A 15952-nucleotide genomic window follows, 5' to 3' on the forward strand; every position below is an offset into this window, starting at 1 on the left:
GGAATGTTTTTGTTGGAAAGATGGAATCTGAAGTGGATTAACAAGAAAAATATTAAATAATGTTGACGTGTTGCAGATTTTTTTGAGCTTGTGCAACCGAAACAGATTGTTCTTCTGCCATTAATGGTTAAAACAGTGGTTGATAGATGGGAGTAAGTACGAATTAGACAAGTGTGTTTCAATGACAATCAAGGACAGTAGTTATGACACTCTTGTCGACTAAACTCACAAGCCTGATTTTTTATCACAGAAGTCTGGTTACTGAAATTCATTCACCTTCAAGAAAAGAATGCTATGTTATTTTAAACAGATCAAAGAAATATGTAGTAAATGTGTAATATTTTGCTAGATATGTTATATTTGGCTTAATTATAGCTAAAAAAGAGATTTTCAGTAACTTCACTTTTCTTTAGTAATATATCCTGGTTTTGGCTGAGATAGAGTTAATTTTCTTCCTAGGAGCTGGTATAGTGCTATGCTTTGGATTTATAATGAGAATAATGTTGATAACGCACTGATGGTTCAGTTGTTGTTCAGCAGTCAAGGACTTTTCATCTTCTCACACTGCATCAGGTGCACAAGAAGCTGGGAGAGGGCACAGCCAGGACAGGTCACCCCAACCGGTCAAGGGGACATTCCATACCATATGACATCATGCTCAGTATATATTTTGGGGCAAACTGGCCAAGGGAACCATTGCTCAGGAACTGGCTGGGTATCAGTTGGTGATCCGTGAGCAAGTGCATTGTGCATCGCTTGTTACATATATATATATATACACATACATATATATATACACACATATACTTCTATATATGTATATATTTTTTTTTCCCTTTCTGTCCTATTAAACTGTCTTTATCTTAATCCAAGAGGGGGAATCTGCAGGGGGAGAAGTGAGTGAACGGCTGTGTGTTGTGTTTAGCTGCCTGCTGGGTTATACCACAACATAATATCAAAAAATGAAAGAACACAGTTGTGTCACACAATGACAGTTCATGCTTCCAGTAGATTTTTAAGCCCTAGAAAGCAGGAATACTATAATTTTCATGACTAGAAGTCAGTTATATGTTTCTATCATGACACTCACCCATACAATGATGGGTAATATTATATTGCAAATTTACTATTTACTCCTACAAAATGTCTTGGTACATTACACTGTACTAAAAAACAAAAGAAGTTTATTTTGACAGTTCTGCTAATAAGCTTTTAAAAGAAAATATTTCAAGCAGCTATGTTTTCTCTCCTCAAATTACTGCACTCCCAGGTTTCACTAAATATAAACGAACGTGTAGACTAACAACAAATTTGATGCAAGAAGCATTTACAGCTGCTGGCTCCAAGAAGCACTGTGCACACACCTGTCATCACAGACACCACCTGAACTTCAAGAATATAAATCCTAACTGATAAAGGGAAAAAATACATTTTAAAAATGGCTCTGTAAATTGGCTCTTTGACTAAATGGCTGAACTTCCACGGTCCACCAGCCATGTAGCATATTTATTAAGTAAAAGACTCCTTGGGCTTTTTTGTGTTGGAGTACATTATACGTCAAAATGATGCAGTGTAACTTGTCACTAAGTAATGTTCACTCTGAGAAGAGATGTCTTATTCTATTAGCATCTTCCTGAGAAAAGGTAGACACGACGAATCAGCTCCTCTTAGGGTTAAAACAGAAAAAAGCTGATTCAACAAGAAATTATATTTCACCTTTTTTCTTCTCCTATAACTATCTGAATTTTGGTTGAGTGGAATCTTTGTTTTCACCACTGTCATATAGAGCTAATCAGTAAAAAAAAATGCTTGCAGACTTTGGATTACCTTTATTTCGGCATTCTTCAATGGTTTTCTTTGTAAATTCATATACCTTCTTGTATTTTTGCATAAAACTCTCTATAAATTGACTGGCTTGAAGAGTAGTAGTTCCCAGGCAGTGAGCAAGACGTTCTTTACCTGGTGGTAAAGAAATTATATTCATTATGCAGTAAAGCGGAACAGAAATCCACTACATACAATAGCACTGTTACATTCACAATTAGTGGAATCAGTTAAGCTTTACTTATCTCTGTCTCTGTGAAGGACAATGGATCAGAAATACTACAGTCATATTTGAACAAAAGACGTTTAACTTTGAGCTTGAATGTTTTACTGAAGTTACTGGATTAAGAATATACTTAGTAAGAACAATATAAAAAGTATGTAATTAAGAAATTCCTGGTTATAATTTATACTTATAATGTGTTTGAAATCTCTTTTGTTCACAGAATAACTTTGTCGCTTTAAGTATCGCTTTACTAGTTCAGTGTTAAAAGGTGCAAACTTTGAGGAGCAGATAAAAAACCTGAAATCAGTTTTAAAGAAACACAAACATGAGCAAAGATCTAAAAAAGGATGGAGATGTGGCTGGTTGGGTTTGGTGAGAAGTTCTAGATTTGTTGTAGAAGTCACAGAAAAACTTAACTGCTGAAGCAACCAGAGCAAGCAGCCTGATTTCAAACAGTTTTAGGCTCCTCAGTGTCTGTAAATCCTGGGTCCAAGTTATGAGAAAAAAGGGTTGGAAAAAGAAAAAACTGAAGTGAAAAGTATTTCAACAGAGAGAGAAAGGAATAATAGCTATTGGTTAGAATATGGGTGCACAATATGTATTATGTTGAAACTAAAAGCATTTAGCAGATGAGATGGACAAAAGCTGAAGACAGTTTTCAAGAGTGGGAAAATATAAACTAAGAGCTGCTTTTTAAACACATTTATAAACCAAACAGTTCCAGTAAAAATAAAACATATATCAACATTAGTCATATGACGTTTGAAAGTCATATATTTATGTCAGCTGCACAGCAACACAAAACCAGTGCTGTGTCTGCAAATAACATAAGCACCAAAGGCACAAAATAGTTTTTGTCACAGTAATACTGTCAAGAAAAATTGTCTAGCATTTTTGAAAGAGAAGATTTCAGCCACCTAAATGCCATCGCTGTCAGTCTGATGTGCATTTCAAAACAGTTCTGTAGCATTTTGTTCTCAGTCGTGCCAGGATCTGCACTGAGCTGCAGGAACATCAGTCTGGACAAGGTGCTAGAAAACATCACAAGACATCCAGGACAACTCTCACTGAGCTATTATAGGCCTTATTTGACATCTAATTCATTTGGGTTTTCTTCCTGGGTCAGCAAATCACAAGTCTATCTGATAAAGCATGTATTGTTAACAGCTGGGAGACTGCTGTGGCTTCCTTAGAGAACTGCAACATCTATGTTTGTCAATGTTATCCATCTAAAGAACTATTTAAATACAGAACAAGGTATTGCATGAAATAGTAGGAAAATAAAGCCAAAATATCAGTTAGGAGGTCTGAAAAGTTACAAGGAAATGCAGTTCCTGAGAAGCAAAGAAAGGGGAATGTACAGCCACATAGTTGTGTTAGATCACATTCCACAATGCAGGAGCATAAGCAACACGAAGCAATGCTCAGGAGTGGACTAAAGCTTCCCTGAGCACTCTCCTTGAGCCATCTGTGCCAGAGGAATTGTCAGCAGCAGCCTATGAATTTTAGTGTTCTCCATTCTGTAGATTTTCAAAACTGAAAATATCATTCGTTTGTCTGCTTTTCATTTAAATACCTTGACATCTCTCTGTGTCAATTCAGGGCTTGAACATCTGCCGTGAAATGGAATTAATTCCTTATTTTGCAGATGTTTAAGTTGTCTGTACTTGAGTTTTATAAGATGACTGAGGCAGAAGCAGGAAAATTGAATTGGTCCAAATCAAGGAAAAGACAGTAATAATGTCATCCCTCTCGATATTTGGTGTATCTATTAAAGTACCAACTCCTAGACATAACGAGACTCTTCTTTCTTTTTGATACTATTTTCTACCTTCCAGGATTATAGAAAAGACCTGGGAAATATGAACAAAGTGTAACCTTAAGCTAAGAAAAAAAAAAGGTGAAAAAAAAAAAGTATTTACGGCATGAAAGATTTTCAGTAACTCCTGCAAGTATAATACAGGCAAACTGCTCATGGAACGTTTCTGTATTTTTCAATCCCAAAAGAAGTGAAATAAATGAGTATTATTCATGTTCTTCAGTTGTATCAAAATGTCCCCTTAATGAAAAGTCAGCCATTTTTTGAAGGGAGACAACCTGTGGGTGGAATTCAGTCCACCACTTCCAGGTATCTAACAATTATTTTTTGTCAGCCCAGTTCCCCTCTAAATAGTTTAATATCATGCCATGTTATGTCTTAAATAGGATATCTGATCACACTGCTAATGAACTGAAGCATCTTATTATCTTTCAGGTGCTTCAGCTGCCCTCATTTGAGAGAGAGGGAGCTGGAGCACAAAGAAGTAAAAGGAGATACTTAAATCAAGTGCTGTTGCACTGACATGTTTAGTGCCTGGTACAGAGCAAGTGAGGAAATGCCAATACTCTGATTAATCTCATCATCCAAGTTCTCTATAGCAGGAGTAGACAGAGGCTCACTGGAGGGAGGGTCCAGCCCCAGTAACTGGGGCATTTTCATAATCTACACACACCTCTACACATAGAACAGATATTCTGAAGAGCTGAAATTGAAGTGGTTTTCTCCCTTTCCCAGTTGAATACCTTAAACAATAAACTCAGTGCCCTTGGCCAGCTCTGCCTTTGGTTCAAGGACTGTTGATGACTCACTGCAAAAGATGGTTTAGAAAGCATTCTCAGCCGGGAACCCCAGGTGTAGTTTGAAGTTCTTCAAGCTAAATAAAGACTGCCACTTAGGGTTCTAATTTCTTACATGAGTTTTGCAAGAGAGCTTTTTGATTTCTCCAGAGACCTACAAAATGTTTAGTTAGCTGTTCACTAAAATTCACAAGAGCTTGTAGGCTGATGATACATATACACCTGTCTTTCCAGAAAAGGTAATTCTAAGCATGTATAAAGCATACGGAGAGCTGGGCATCATTTAAGAAGTGGTAGGCAGTTTTGGAAAGCACGCATGATGTCTTCGCTTATCTAGGACCTGGGCAGGACTTAAGCAGAACGGGTAGCAGTGTGGATTTTTGCAGATTTTCTGCAGCTGTGAATAAATGGCAGCAATCATTTATATTCTGTGATGGAACACTGGCACAGGTTGGCCAGGGAAGTTGTGGAGTCTCCATCCTTGAAGATACTAAAAAGCCATCTGGACACAGTCCTGGGCAACAAGCTCCAGATGTCCCTGATGGAGCAGGGGGGTTGGATCTGACTGGTGACCTCCAGAGGTCCCTTCCAACCTCAGCCAGGGAGCGGAGCATCTCCCGTGTGAGGAAGGGCTGAGGGAGCTGGGGCTCTTGAGCTTGGAGGAGACTGAGGGGTGACCTCAATGTTTATAAATATATAAAGGGTGAGTGTCATGAGGATGGAGCCAGGCTCTTCTCGGTGACAACCAATGACAGGACAAGGGCTAATGGGTACAAACTGGAACACAGGAGGTTCCACTTAAATATGACAAGAAACTTATTCATGGTAAGGGTGACAGACACTGGAACAGGCTGCTCAGGGAAGTTGTGGAGTCTCCTTCTCTGCAGACATTCAAACCCGCCTGGACACCTTCCTGTGGAACCTCATCTGGGTGTTCCTGCTCCGGCGGGGGGATTGGACTGGATGAGCTTTCGAGGTCCCTTCCAGTCCCTGACATTCTGTGATTCTGCGCGATTCAGCCATTCTGTGATTCTATGAATGCGTTTTGAGACAATATTGGAGTTCTTTTAACTTCATTGTTATTATTCTCATGTCTCTCTGTATACTGGCAGAATACAAAGCCCGCTTAAAATTCATTTTAGATAAAGACAAATGCTTCAGTTGCATCAGCAGCAAGGAAATACAAAATCAGAGTAATCTTTGTATATATCAACGTGGCTGTATGAGTTTTGAGAATTTTGATACTAGTAGATCATTTAATAATCCTTGATAAAAATAAAAATACAACATTCTGACAAACTTGTTCCCCTTTAGAAATTCAGTCTACTTATACAAGTTATGTATAAAGTATAAATCTACTGTAGTTTTTTTTTTTTTTCCCTACCTGCTCCATAAACCACTGAGTAAACGATACGCTTTGCTTGCTCTCTGTCAGCATGTTTCACCTGTTCACTTGGAATCCCCTTCCTAAACAAACAAACAAACATCATACATTTTCAGTTAAAACTAACATAAGTTTTTATCCCCACAGAAAATGCATTTAAAGTCAACAACCATTTAATAAATACAGACTTGTAATATACAAATAGAAGCACTTGAGGGCTTTTGTTTTCAGCCAGGAACGCACAACTTCTTTACAAATTTTGGTGGTGATAGCCCATAGTAAATGAAACTATTTTAATCTTTTTCTTCTCCTTTCCCTTTTAATCAAATTATTGGCTAGGAAAAGTCCTACTACTGTATTATTAGTTCTTTAGGTTGAAGAGGATTCAATATCGACCTATGAGAAAAAACTAAAACTTTCCAGCAACACCATTTCTTCAAGATGTGACGTATATAGACTCCAAGCATAAGGCTGAGCTAAAGCTTATTTAAACCATGGTTATATCAGGGCTTCACTAACAGCAATATCCAACCTTTAATCAAGAATAATGACCGATAAAAGCATGCACCAAATCTCTCCATATATCTTACTTCACAGCAGAGATGCTTCATAAAACAGCACTGGCTGTTTCTTAACTGGCGAGTGTAGCTCATTTACTCCCAGCAAATATCATCCTTCCCAGTTCCCATTCACTCACCAGCTGATGACAACAGTCCTGTGAAAGGGCTATTGGATTTAGCAATTTGCAAACAAAAAGCTAGGACTCTGCAATCAGCAGGTATGTGCCACCTGTGCTTTTCCCCCATTGAAACATTGCTTCAGAAAGAATGCTGACATTATTGATAATCAACAACACTGAACAATATTGATAATTTGGTTTAAATGGAAGTGTATTGGCAGGAATCTTGATCATCTACTCACATTGTGAAAACAAACACCTACACAAATTTTATTTGTAACATAAAGTTGTATTCCTATCATAGATACTTGATGACATGCACATGACTTGTGAATAAATCTCCTCATGAGGATTTGGTTGCATTTTTAAAAGCAAGGTATGCTATAATTTGTTATGAAAGTTTTTTCCACATGAAAGATGCTTTACCCTGAAAGTTCTGGTTGACGAGCTTTGAGAAAATGGCATATATTTCTGTGTATCTTCCATATATTTCTGTGTATCTTCTTTAAGAAGAGTCTTTCACCATTATTATTATATTCAAACATCTAGAAAATCAGCAGAGCCACAAATTTTTGCTTGCTTGGCTCAGACACGGATTTTAGCCAAGTCTGTGCACAGTGCTGGTATAATTAGGCACTCCGAAAGATTAACAGGTAGACCTTAAGTGAAACCAGATTTAAGCAAGTTCTTAAGGCAGTGCAGATTTTTTGAAGAGGAAAAATAAAATTGAACACGATTTCAAAGCTTAATTGGGCAAATAGTCTTCAGTTTTGCAGAAGTTCACATTGTTCTTTGAATGCTACTAATCGCTCAGAGATTAAATAGACTGTTCACTGCTCGCTTTAGGCTGACAAACGTGAAGAACTCAATAATCTAATACATAGTGTTTTCCATCTGTAATGCAGACTCTTCCCACTTCAGTCAATTGTTCTGGTAGCTGGAGACTAATAATTTCCCTCCTTAGTTAAGCCAGGTCAAAAGTTCATGGCTCTTTTGAATAAAGTAGCTTGAGATTCCAAAATGCACCTGAATAAGAGGACAAAGGGGCAACTGGAGCTAATAAGTGCAGAATTAGGAAACTAGACATCATTAAGGATTTCCTGAAGCAACCTCTGGCAGAAAGTCCACAGGAATTTCCTGAAGAACCTGGCAGAAAGCTACACATACACTTGAGAAAGCACCTCTCCACAACCAGGAGGGAAAACAGAATCTAATAAGAGATAAGATCTTAACTGAGGACCTTCTGAGATGAAGAAAAAAGATTGAAGAATGCTGAAAATAGGGAAACAATACAAAATGTGATACTGCTTTCCTAAGGCTGCATAATTTGGACTGGAGGCCTGGAGAAGGCAAGAGATGGGAGTACAGCAATAGAGTTGCCTTGCAGATTTACTTAAGTCTGAGGCTAGAGACAAGTGAGAGCCAAGGGGTCAGCAGGGAGTATGTTAGTGGCTCACTACTCTGAAAAAGAAGGGCTATGATGGAAAGGACACAGCAGGTAAGAAGTCAGGGAGATGTGTAGAGGAATATGCACACCATCAGATCATGGTACTGAGGAAGACACAAGACAAGAATCTTGCTGGGGGGGGGGGAATGCCGATGCCAGAGAAGCTTTAACAGTGAAAGACGACACCAGAACTTGATTATGTGCACAGTGAGACCCACTGCTAGGGTTTTAAGGATGATTTTGCATTACCCAGGCTCCAACTGGGAAAAAACAGAAATAGACTTTTTGCTGTAATCACAATAGGCAGCATCAGGAGGAGGATCCTGCATTTCCATTGTAAGCAATCACAATAAAACCTTGCCTAACACAGTTACCAGAGCAGATAAACATGCATCGTGTGATCATGGAAACCACAACAGTCACTCAGCTTTTCCTGATCTTCAGTTAGTCATGAAATACAGGAGACACTAATAAAATTTCAGAGCTGTGTGTGAAGTGCTTCTTTTAATATAATGCTAAAAACAAAATGGTCAGTCAACACCTCCTAGTGTGTCGGAGTGGGAAATGTGAGCAGAGAGGCACCACACCAAACACTCTGTATACATGTAAATTTATGTACCACATTCAAGAATCTGGAATAATAAAGTATGAAATTGCCACCTAAATCACAAGCACTTGAGCAAACAAATGTCATTAATCAAAACTATTCCTTTTTTAAAAAAAATCCCAATAAAGAAAATATTTTTTCTGTTTGTATTGACAATGATTGGTTTCTACCTAGGATGCTTGATTCCATCTCTAATAGAGCATGGCACTCCTGTAGTGCAAGGTAAAGATTATTTATTCCTTTGAACTAAAAAAGCAGGGGGGGGGGGGGGGGCGGGCGGGTGTAAGTTCTCAGAAACACAGCAGCCATGTTAGAAATCCCCAGTGGGTTTTGTTCTTCAACCTGTTTCATCTACAAACAAACTTATATTTGTTTTAATGGGTACTGTGAGAACCTATCTGAAGTTAAAACTTTTATTTTGGCTTTGGAATCATCATGGAACACCACAACATTGAAAAGGAGACATTGGTATCTGCTTACTTGGGTAAGAAATTTTCAAGTTACAATCACTAAGCAAGCTGCCTAATAAAAACACCTGGTGCTGAATTGTGGTGTGATGTAAAGTAGATCTGTAGTGAAGCTGCATTATTTTTTTTATTAACTTGAATCTTAAAAAGGAATCTGAATGGGCATAAAAAAGCCTTGGCTGCTGGGCCCAGACTGACATGGAAGCAGAGTTCAGCTCACCCAGTAATGTACATACAGTTAAGTATAAAGAAATGAGCACACACACCATGAAGTATATGATCACACACACACAAAAATCTAAGAGGTCACAGGGCATAAAGTTTGAGCAATACCAAATTAAAACCTTGGGAAGAGGTAGAAATGGGAGGAAATCAGTCTTAAAAGAATGCGATAAGGCATTTCATCATTTCTGGGAAATGTTGTATGGTGACGGAAGTTGTCTGTTTATGTACAGGAAAAGGCAGAACAAACTTCTCAAACACAATATCTGGCAGACACGCGTTGCCTTGATCTGCATTCCATTCCACTTGAGCCAAGCTGAGCTCAGTCATAACAGCCACAAAGCTCTTGGCCGCTCTCCTGCATCTGCCAACTAATCCAAGTCCTCGCTGTGAGCTGTTGATGTGGGAAACAAGATGGACTGCCATTAAAGTCATTTTATACACAGTCATTAATGTCCAATAAATGAGTGAATTTATGAGCGCATACACTTTCATTCATCTGACTGCTTTTACGGCTTTTTTAAATTTCATCAGTGAACTCTATAAATCTCTCATTTTTAATCACCTGTTGCTATTTAATAGCAGATGAGGGTTGTATATCTTGTAAGTTTGTGTCTGGAACTTTGTGTTGGCACATGAAACTGGTACAGACAGTTAAAGCAATTAGTGACAACTGCAAGCTTCAGAAAATCTCAGTTTCACAGTGGTATCATATATAGAACGTGTCATATATATGGATCAATGCAGATCACGTAGGACATCAGTTCTGAAAGCTTACTTTTCAAATTATATTGGTCTTATTATACCTAAGGCAAGCAGAATACAGACCACACTGTACATGAGCATCCTAAACATATGGAAAAGATTGGCTACACATAACCTAGTTTGCTCACTGTTAATGCAATGCACAAGGATAAGCAATTTTTGAAAGCTGTTATTCCATGACTAATGGAAAATGCTGACAGGGCTCAAGCATAAGTTGTCTCAGACATTTTTAAGGTAACATGTGGAAGTGATCTTGGAACAACTTCTGCCTGGCTAATCTCTGTTTCAAAATACAGAAAAGGAGGAGGCTGGGAAACAGTTTCCCTGAATCCACTGTCGTATCAAAATAGGTCGCTACTTTTGCCTCACATATCAACCAAGAACCAGGCATAAGGTACATGTAATTAGCCAATTTTTATCATATGCAGTTTTAATGTATGGTCTGATACAGAATGTCCAGTGAAAATCAGATATATAACCATACATATGCCTTCTATAACTATGAGGCATTTACACAACTATGTTCTAACCAAAAAGCAGCTAGATTGTCCTTCTCATAAGAAGAGCATAGGGACATCAGGATAAAAAAAATTAAATTTGTCTAGAAGGACCAGAAGAGTGGAAATGAAGTTGAGACATTTTTCAAAAGAAAGAGAAGCAGCACCTACAAAGACTGAAATGCAGACCAGCATTTTGTCAGAAGGGAAAGAGCAGGTGAAACAGCTAACAGAAAGATTGACCTTTCTGCTGTAACCTTCCTTTATTTATCTGCGTCACTTTTAAACACTTCTCATGTCTGATTCAGATGTTATGTCAAATGCTTGTGTTCACATCTCTATTGTAACCTGGTTTGCGTGAGATATTAATATAAGAATCATAGAATAACATGAAGAACCCCCCCATCCAACAATATGCACCAATAAATGAATCAACAACCAAGGGCATTGGGATATCGTAACTACTACACCAGATTCCTCCCCCCTAAAGGGTAACATGTGGTCTTCCAGTGGCCGCTGCACATGATGGAGAATCTCTGGCACAAATCTCCCCTGTAAATATAGGGGTCATGTACTTAACGACAAAGGGGAGACGGTCACAACCTCCTACTCAGGGAGTTTAAATTTGTGTTTTATTTAGTTTAAATGTTTTTATGCAAGCTTTCAGTTGTGTTCTGCTTCTTTGAATGAAAGACTACAGCACCATCAGCTTGACGTCATCCTTCCTATACCTCTGCAATATTTTCATCATGTCTCTTTTCTCTCTTTGTATGCCACCCCACCAGACTGCATTTATTTGTTTTATGTCTATTTAGCACCAAAAAAGCTTTATAACCCCTATAAAACTATTTTGCGAGACTCCAGAAGCACTTTAGGATTTTAAAATCCTTCCAGTGGTTAATAATAAAATAATTTGTCTGAGTAGTATCTATAGTCCATTGCAGGAAGATTTATTTCATTAGTCCTCAACCTTCTTTTAAGGAGCATGAGATTTGGCTTGCATATATTTTACAGAAGATAAAGACATGTCTTTGCAGTTTGCTCTGTGGGCCAGAAGTCTTCTGTTGCATTTTAAAGTAGCAGGGAACCAGATAAAGAAATTTCAACAAGGTCATGTCATAAATTATAGCTGTCATCAGTAACAATTTGTTGAAAGATTCACTCAGGAGCAAAGTGATCCATTATCTTTATGAAGATATTTACCTGCATGCTGATGTCCCAGATATTGAATACTCAAGATATAAATTAGATAGCACTTCTTTTCAGTGCTCTTGACAAAAAAGGTCATTTGCAGATTTTTCTTTAAAGATGCACAATTCTGGACATCCACCAATTAGAACAGAAAGTCCCTGACATCAACAAAGGTGCTTGTAAGAACACATCCTACCCTGCAATCCTCACTTTTTCTCTCCTTCACTCCTACAGGAACAAAAAAAGGACTTTCTTGTCACATCCATAGTTTCTCTTACATAGTGAATTACGTGGACAAGTGATATTTATTTCTGAGTCATGTGACTGAAGGAATTAATTAACTAGAGACAATCTTATTTTAGGGTCTTAGTGTCTACGAGCACAGAATAAAAGGAAGTCAGGGGAACTAAATCCTGGTCTCAGGTGCCAGTGTGAACCTCGGCAGTGATGGGCACCACCACTGAAAGAATAAATACATGAAAACTGATTAAGGGGTCTAGACAAAGTGGGATGACATAAACCACGTCAGAGGCCACTCATATAAAACAATAAAGTCAGGTATCAAACGCAAATTAATGCTCTTAGAGTTCTTTCTTCACTTACCACACCTACTTTTCAAGCTTTTCTGTAAGAAGCTTTAGATAGTTAAGAAGGAACAGAAGCCATTCTGGGAGATGATACAGGTAGCTGTAGCAGAGTATCAAATAATTACCCATCTTAGACCTGTCAGATGTCTCAAAACTTTATAGGAAATAGATGGACCTTCAGAGCAGCCTTTAGACAAATACCAGAAAAGTGAAACAAAAGGAATCAGAGTTCTTATTATATAATCCAATCTCAATGCCACTGCCATCTCAGATACCACATAGAACAAAACGTGGAGGTATAATACTGTTACAACAATGTACAGGTTGTTCAGGAAAGACAAGCAAGAGAAGAAGGTAGGAGTTGTCACACCACATCAAACTGCATCTGCACAGTTCAGAAAAAAAAATAAGAAGCAGACTTTGAAGTATCTTGGTAGGGCAATCAAAAGAGGGAGAAATCAGTCACTCTATATATGAGGGTGTCTTGAACAAATGGCTTCTGGAGAGAGGGATGAGATACTTCATATCCCATATCTTTCGAGCTTCGCTAAAAACACCTCTTGCAGCTTAAATTTGTACTATGCCTATGATCACACTGAATCAAAGGTAAAAATAAAAGTGAAGAATTAATTGCTTTTGCATTCTTGATTCCATCAAGATTTACCTTGATGCTAAAGTTAATTGAGCTAAATGAAATAAACTGAAACATTTTATCAAGCTCTAGAGTGTGCTCATAAAATGTATTATCTTATCAAATTTTCTCTAGAAGGAGATTACTATCTGGAGAGAGTTTCTCACGCACAAGAAAGCATCTCCATGGAATTGGCAAAGCCAAATGTTATCAGACACCATGGCACAAACTCCTCAGAGCCTGGTTTTTCAGTAGTTTGTGTGTTAGTTGCGGTGGTGACAATTCTAAAACTTTATTTTTCATTTATTTTAGAACACTAAGAAAGTATTTAATGTGCAATAACAATAAGCTTCCAGCACGACATAAAATTAAGCTGTCTGGTTAAACTTGTAGTTAACAACCTGGTTTATTTAAAGCTATTGTTTAGCTCTTCTAAAAACAAAAGCCATTATGCTTCCTGAAGACTTTATTCCCTCAGCCTCATTATCTGCTAATCCAAACAAATGTCACAGCTGCACTTCTCCAAGGGACTGTGAACGACAAGGTGAAATTTCCATAAGCTGCCATACAGACAGTCTGTCAGAGTGCAAAGCATGACAAGTGTTAAGTTTCATTAATATCAACTACCGCAAGTGAGCTTTCAAAAGAGATAGAAAATGCTTTGCTGCAAAAGTAAAACTGTTAAAATATTCCACACCAACATCCATGAGGTGTTGAACTTAGAGCTTAAAATGTTTTAAAACTCTGATTCTGAGAAGGCAAACTGAACAGTCCTCCCTTTTACTAAACTTCAGCATTTTTATTAGTTATTGGTGGGAGTGGAGGAGGGATGGGACAAGGGAGTAGGTGGAGAAAACGATAGCTAATTAAACAACTACATGAATGGTCTTTGAAAAAACATACTATAATTAAATATAATAACACAAGCCAAACCCTAGATATGTCTCCTATATCTCAACAGAGACGTTCAAATATATATACATGTATTTAAACCCCCATTTGTGGAGGCAGAGTTGCATAACAAGGGTATTCCAAAAGCAAAACAAAAATTATTACAGCTATGATGCACACTATATATGTGAATGCCACAATTTTCAAGTGTTTCCTGTCAGAATCTTTGGAGCAGTACCCTTTAGTACAATTCTTTTATTATGCAAAAATGTAACAGTTACTACAATAATTCATTAAGAAACAGACACATTTCACAACTGGTGTTTATAAAAGGAGAGATGAAAATCTCAGCCTAGAATTAGTGCTTTTTGCCTAATGCAAACAAGCCTGATTTAAATAATGATGCTTCTTCAGAACAATTTAATCTGTTAGCCTCACAAAATGCAAATTAAAGTAATGAAGTTTACCAGGCTAAATGACACACTAAGCTAAATACTCCTAGGCCAAAACTGAAGACATAATCTGAGGATACCATTACAGCTGATACTACAGTGTTTTCAAGCAGATATAAGAGACTGTCCAATTTCAAAGTCAGTATAATAATAGGACAGAAATGAGAAACAGAAATGCAATAAACAGAGATCTTAGTGCTTGTCTTCCAAGCTGTTTCACAACAAATTTCTCCAACACAGCAGAGGAACAACATGAGGTAGCAGCCTGACACCATCTCCCCGCTCCAGACTGCAGGAATTGTGAACGGACCCTTCCTGCTGCACAGCTTGGGAAATAAACCTCGTCACAGAGTCTAAAGGCTAATTGAGACCATTGCTTTTCTGCAAGCTACTTTATTTGCAAATAAGAAAAATTAAAGTATAGAACTTTTGCATGAAGTAGGGGAAGAAGAATTGGAAACAGAGAAAAGATGTAGTAATTGATCATGGAACAACTGGGAAACAGCATGATTTGGCTGTAGAAGAACAAATGCAATTTCAGAATGTGTCAAGTGAGACATTTCCAATGACAGAACAATATTAGTACTGCTGTACAATATACTGGTGAAACTTCATCTGGAGTAGTTAAGAGGATTTCCTTACCATGTTCAAGAAAAATCAGTTTGGTGGTGGTAGGCTACCAGAATACTGAATAGATTAAAAAAAGTAACCATGTGAAAGGAGAGACTGACTCTATCAAAATTAAAAAATTAAACCTGCCCAAAAATATTCTGCAGCACTGGGAAACATCACCTGGAAAACACCACCACACATCCATATTTTAAAACTCTCTTACCATCTAAACATGGTGCTGCATCCAGCAGCCTGGTGATAATCACCCCTGGCACTTGCTAATTCAGGAACTGTGCCCAGGAACCATTTGGTCCAGAGCCACAACCATGATCACGACCGATCTGTCAACCCAGATTTTGAGTGCCAGCACCAGGAACGTCTCTGGCACTCATTAGAATAAAGGTAGCCTCTCAAGTTGCTATTTTTTTCACTCATCATTCTACTAGCACAGTTTCATGGCTATTCCAAAATTAACTTACGTTCCTAGACTGCAATACAAGTATTCCCACAACTGTGCTCTGGTGCAGAGATTTTGGAGCTGTAGTTAAACAAGCTGCTTTGGTAGCTGAAGCAGTTGAGTGAAACAGTGCCACAGAGGTTAATTTTCCTTTCCAAGAAGAAACAGTTTAGCATACATGGAATTCCATGTAGTCATAACTAGCTGCTCCTAATACTAGTTCAGTTAAGGTATTTTGATGACCTAGGAAAGCTTGTCTTGCTTCCTTAAAGAATGAGGGTTGAGTACAGTTGATTGCTTGCCTTAAGTATTAATATTCATGCAAAGCAAACACTCGGGGATGAGGAGAGCTAATAAAGCCAATAGGAAACATTGGCAAGAATAATTGTAGGTATAC

At 37.9% G+C, this 15952-nt stretch overlaps 1 protein-coding gene across 1 annotated transcript in view; it reads right to left on the bottom strand.

Moving 5' to 3' along the window:
• POLN (DNA polymerase nu) overlaps nucleotides 1-15952 on the bottom strand; it is an 87049-nt gene that overhangs the window by 28920 nt on the left and 42177 nt on the right. The window contains exons 13-14 of the mRNA XM_071808487.1: nucleotides 6051-6133; nucleotides 1828-1959 (exon numbers count right to left, since the gene is read on the bottom strand). Coding sequence (XP_071664588.1) covers nucleotides 1828-1959; nucleotides 6051-6133 — 215 coding nt within the window. The remainder of the gene's footprint in view (nucleotides 1-1827; nucleotides 1960-6050; nucleotides 6134-15952) is intronic.

The sequence above is a fragment of the Patagioenas fasciata genome, chromosome 4, assembly GCF_037038585.1.
Source record: "Patagioenas fasciata isolate bPatFas1 chromosome 4, bPatFas1.hap1, whole genome shotgun sequence".
NCBI lineage: Eukaryota > Metazoa > Chordata > Aves > Columbiformes > Columbidae > Patagioenas > Patagioenas fasciata.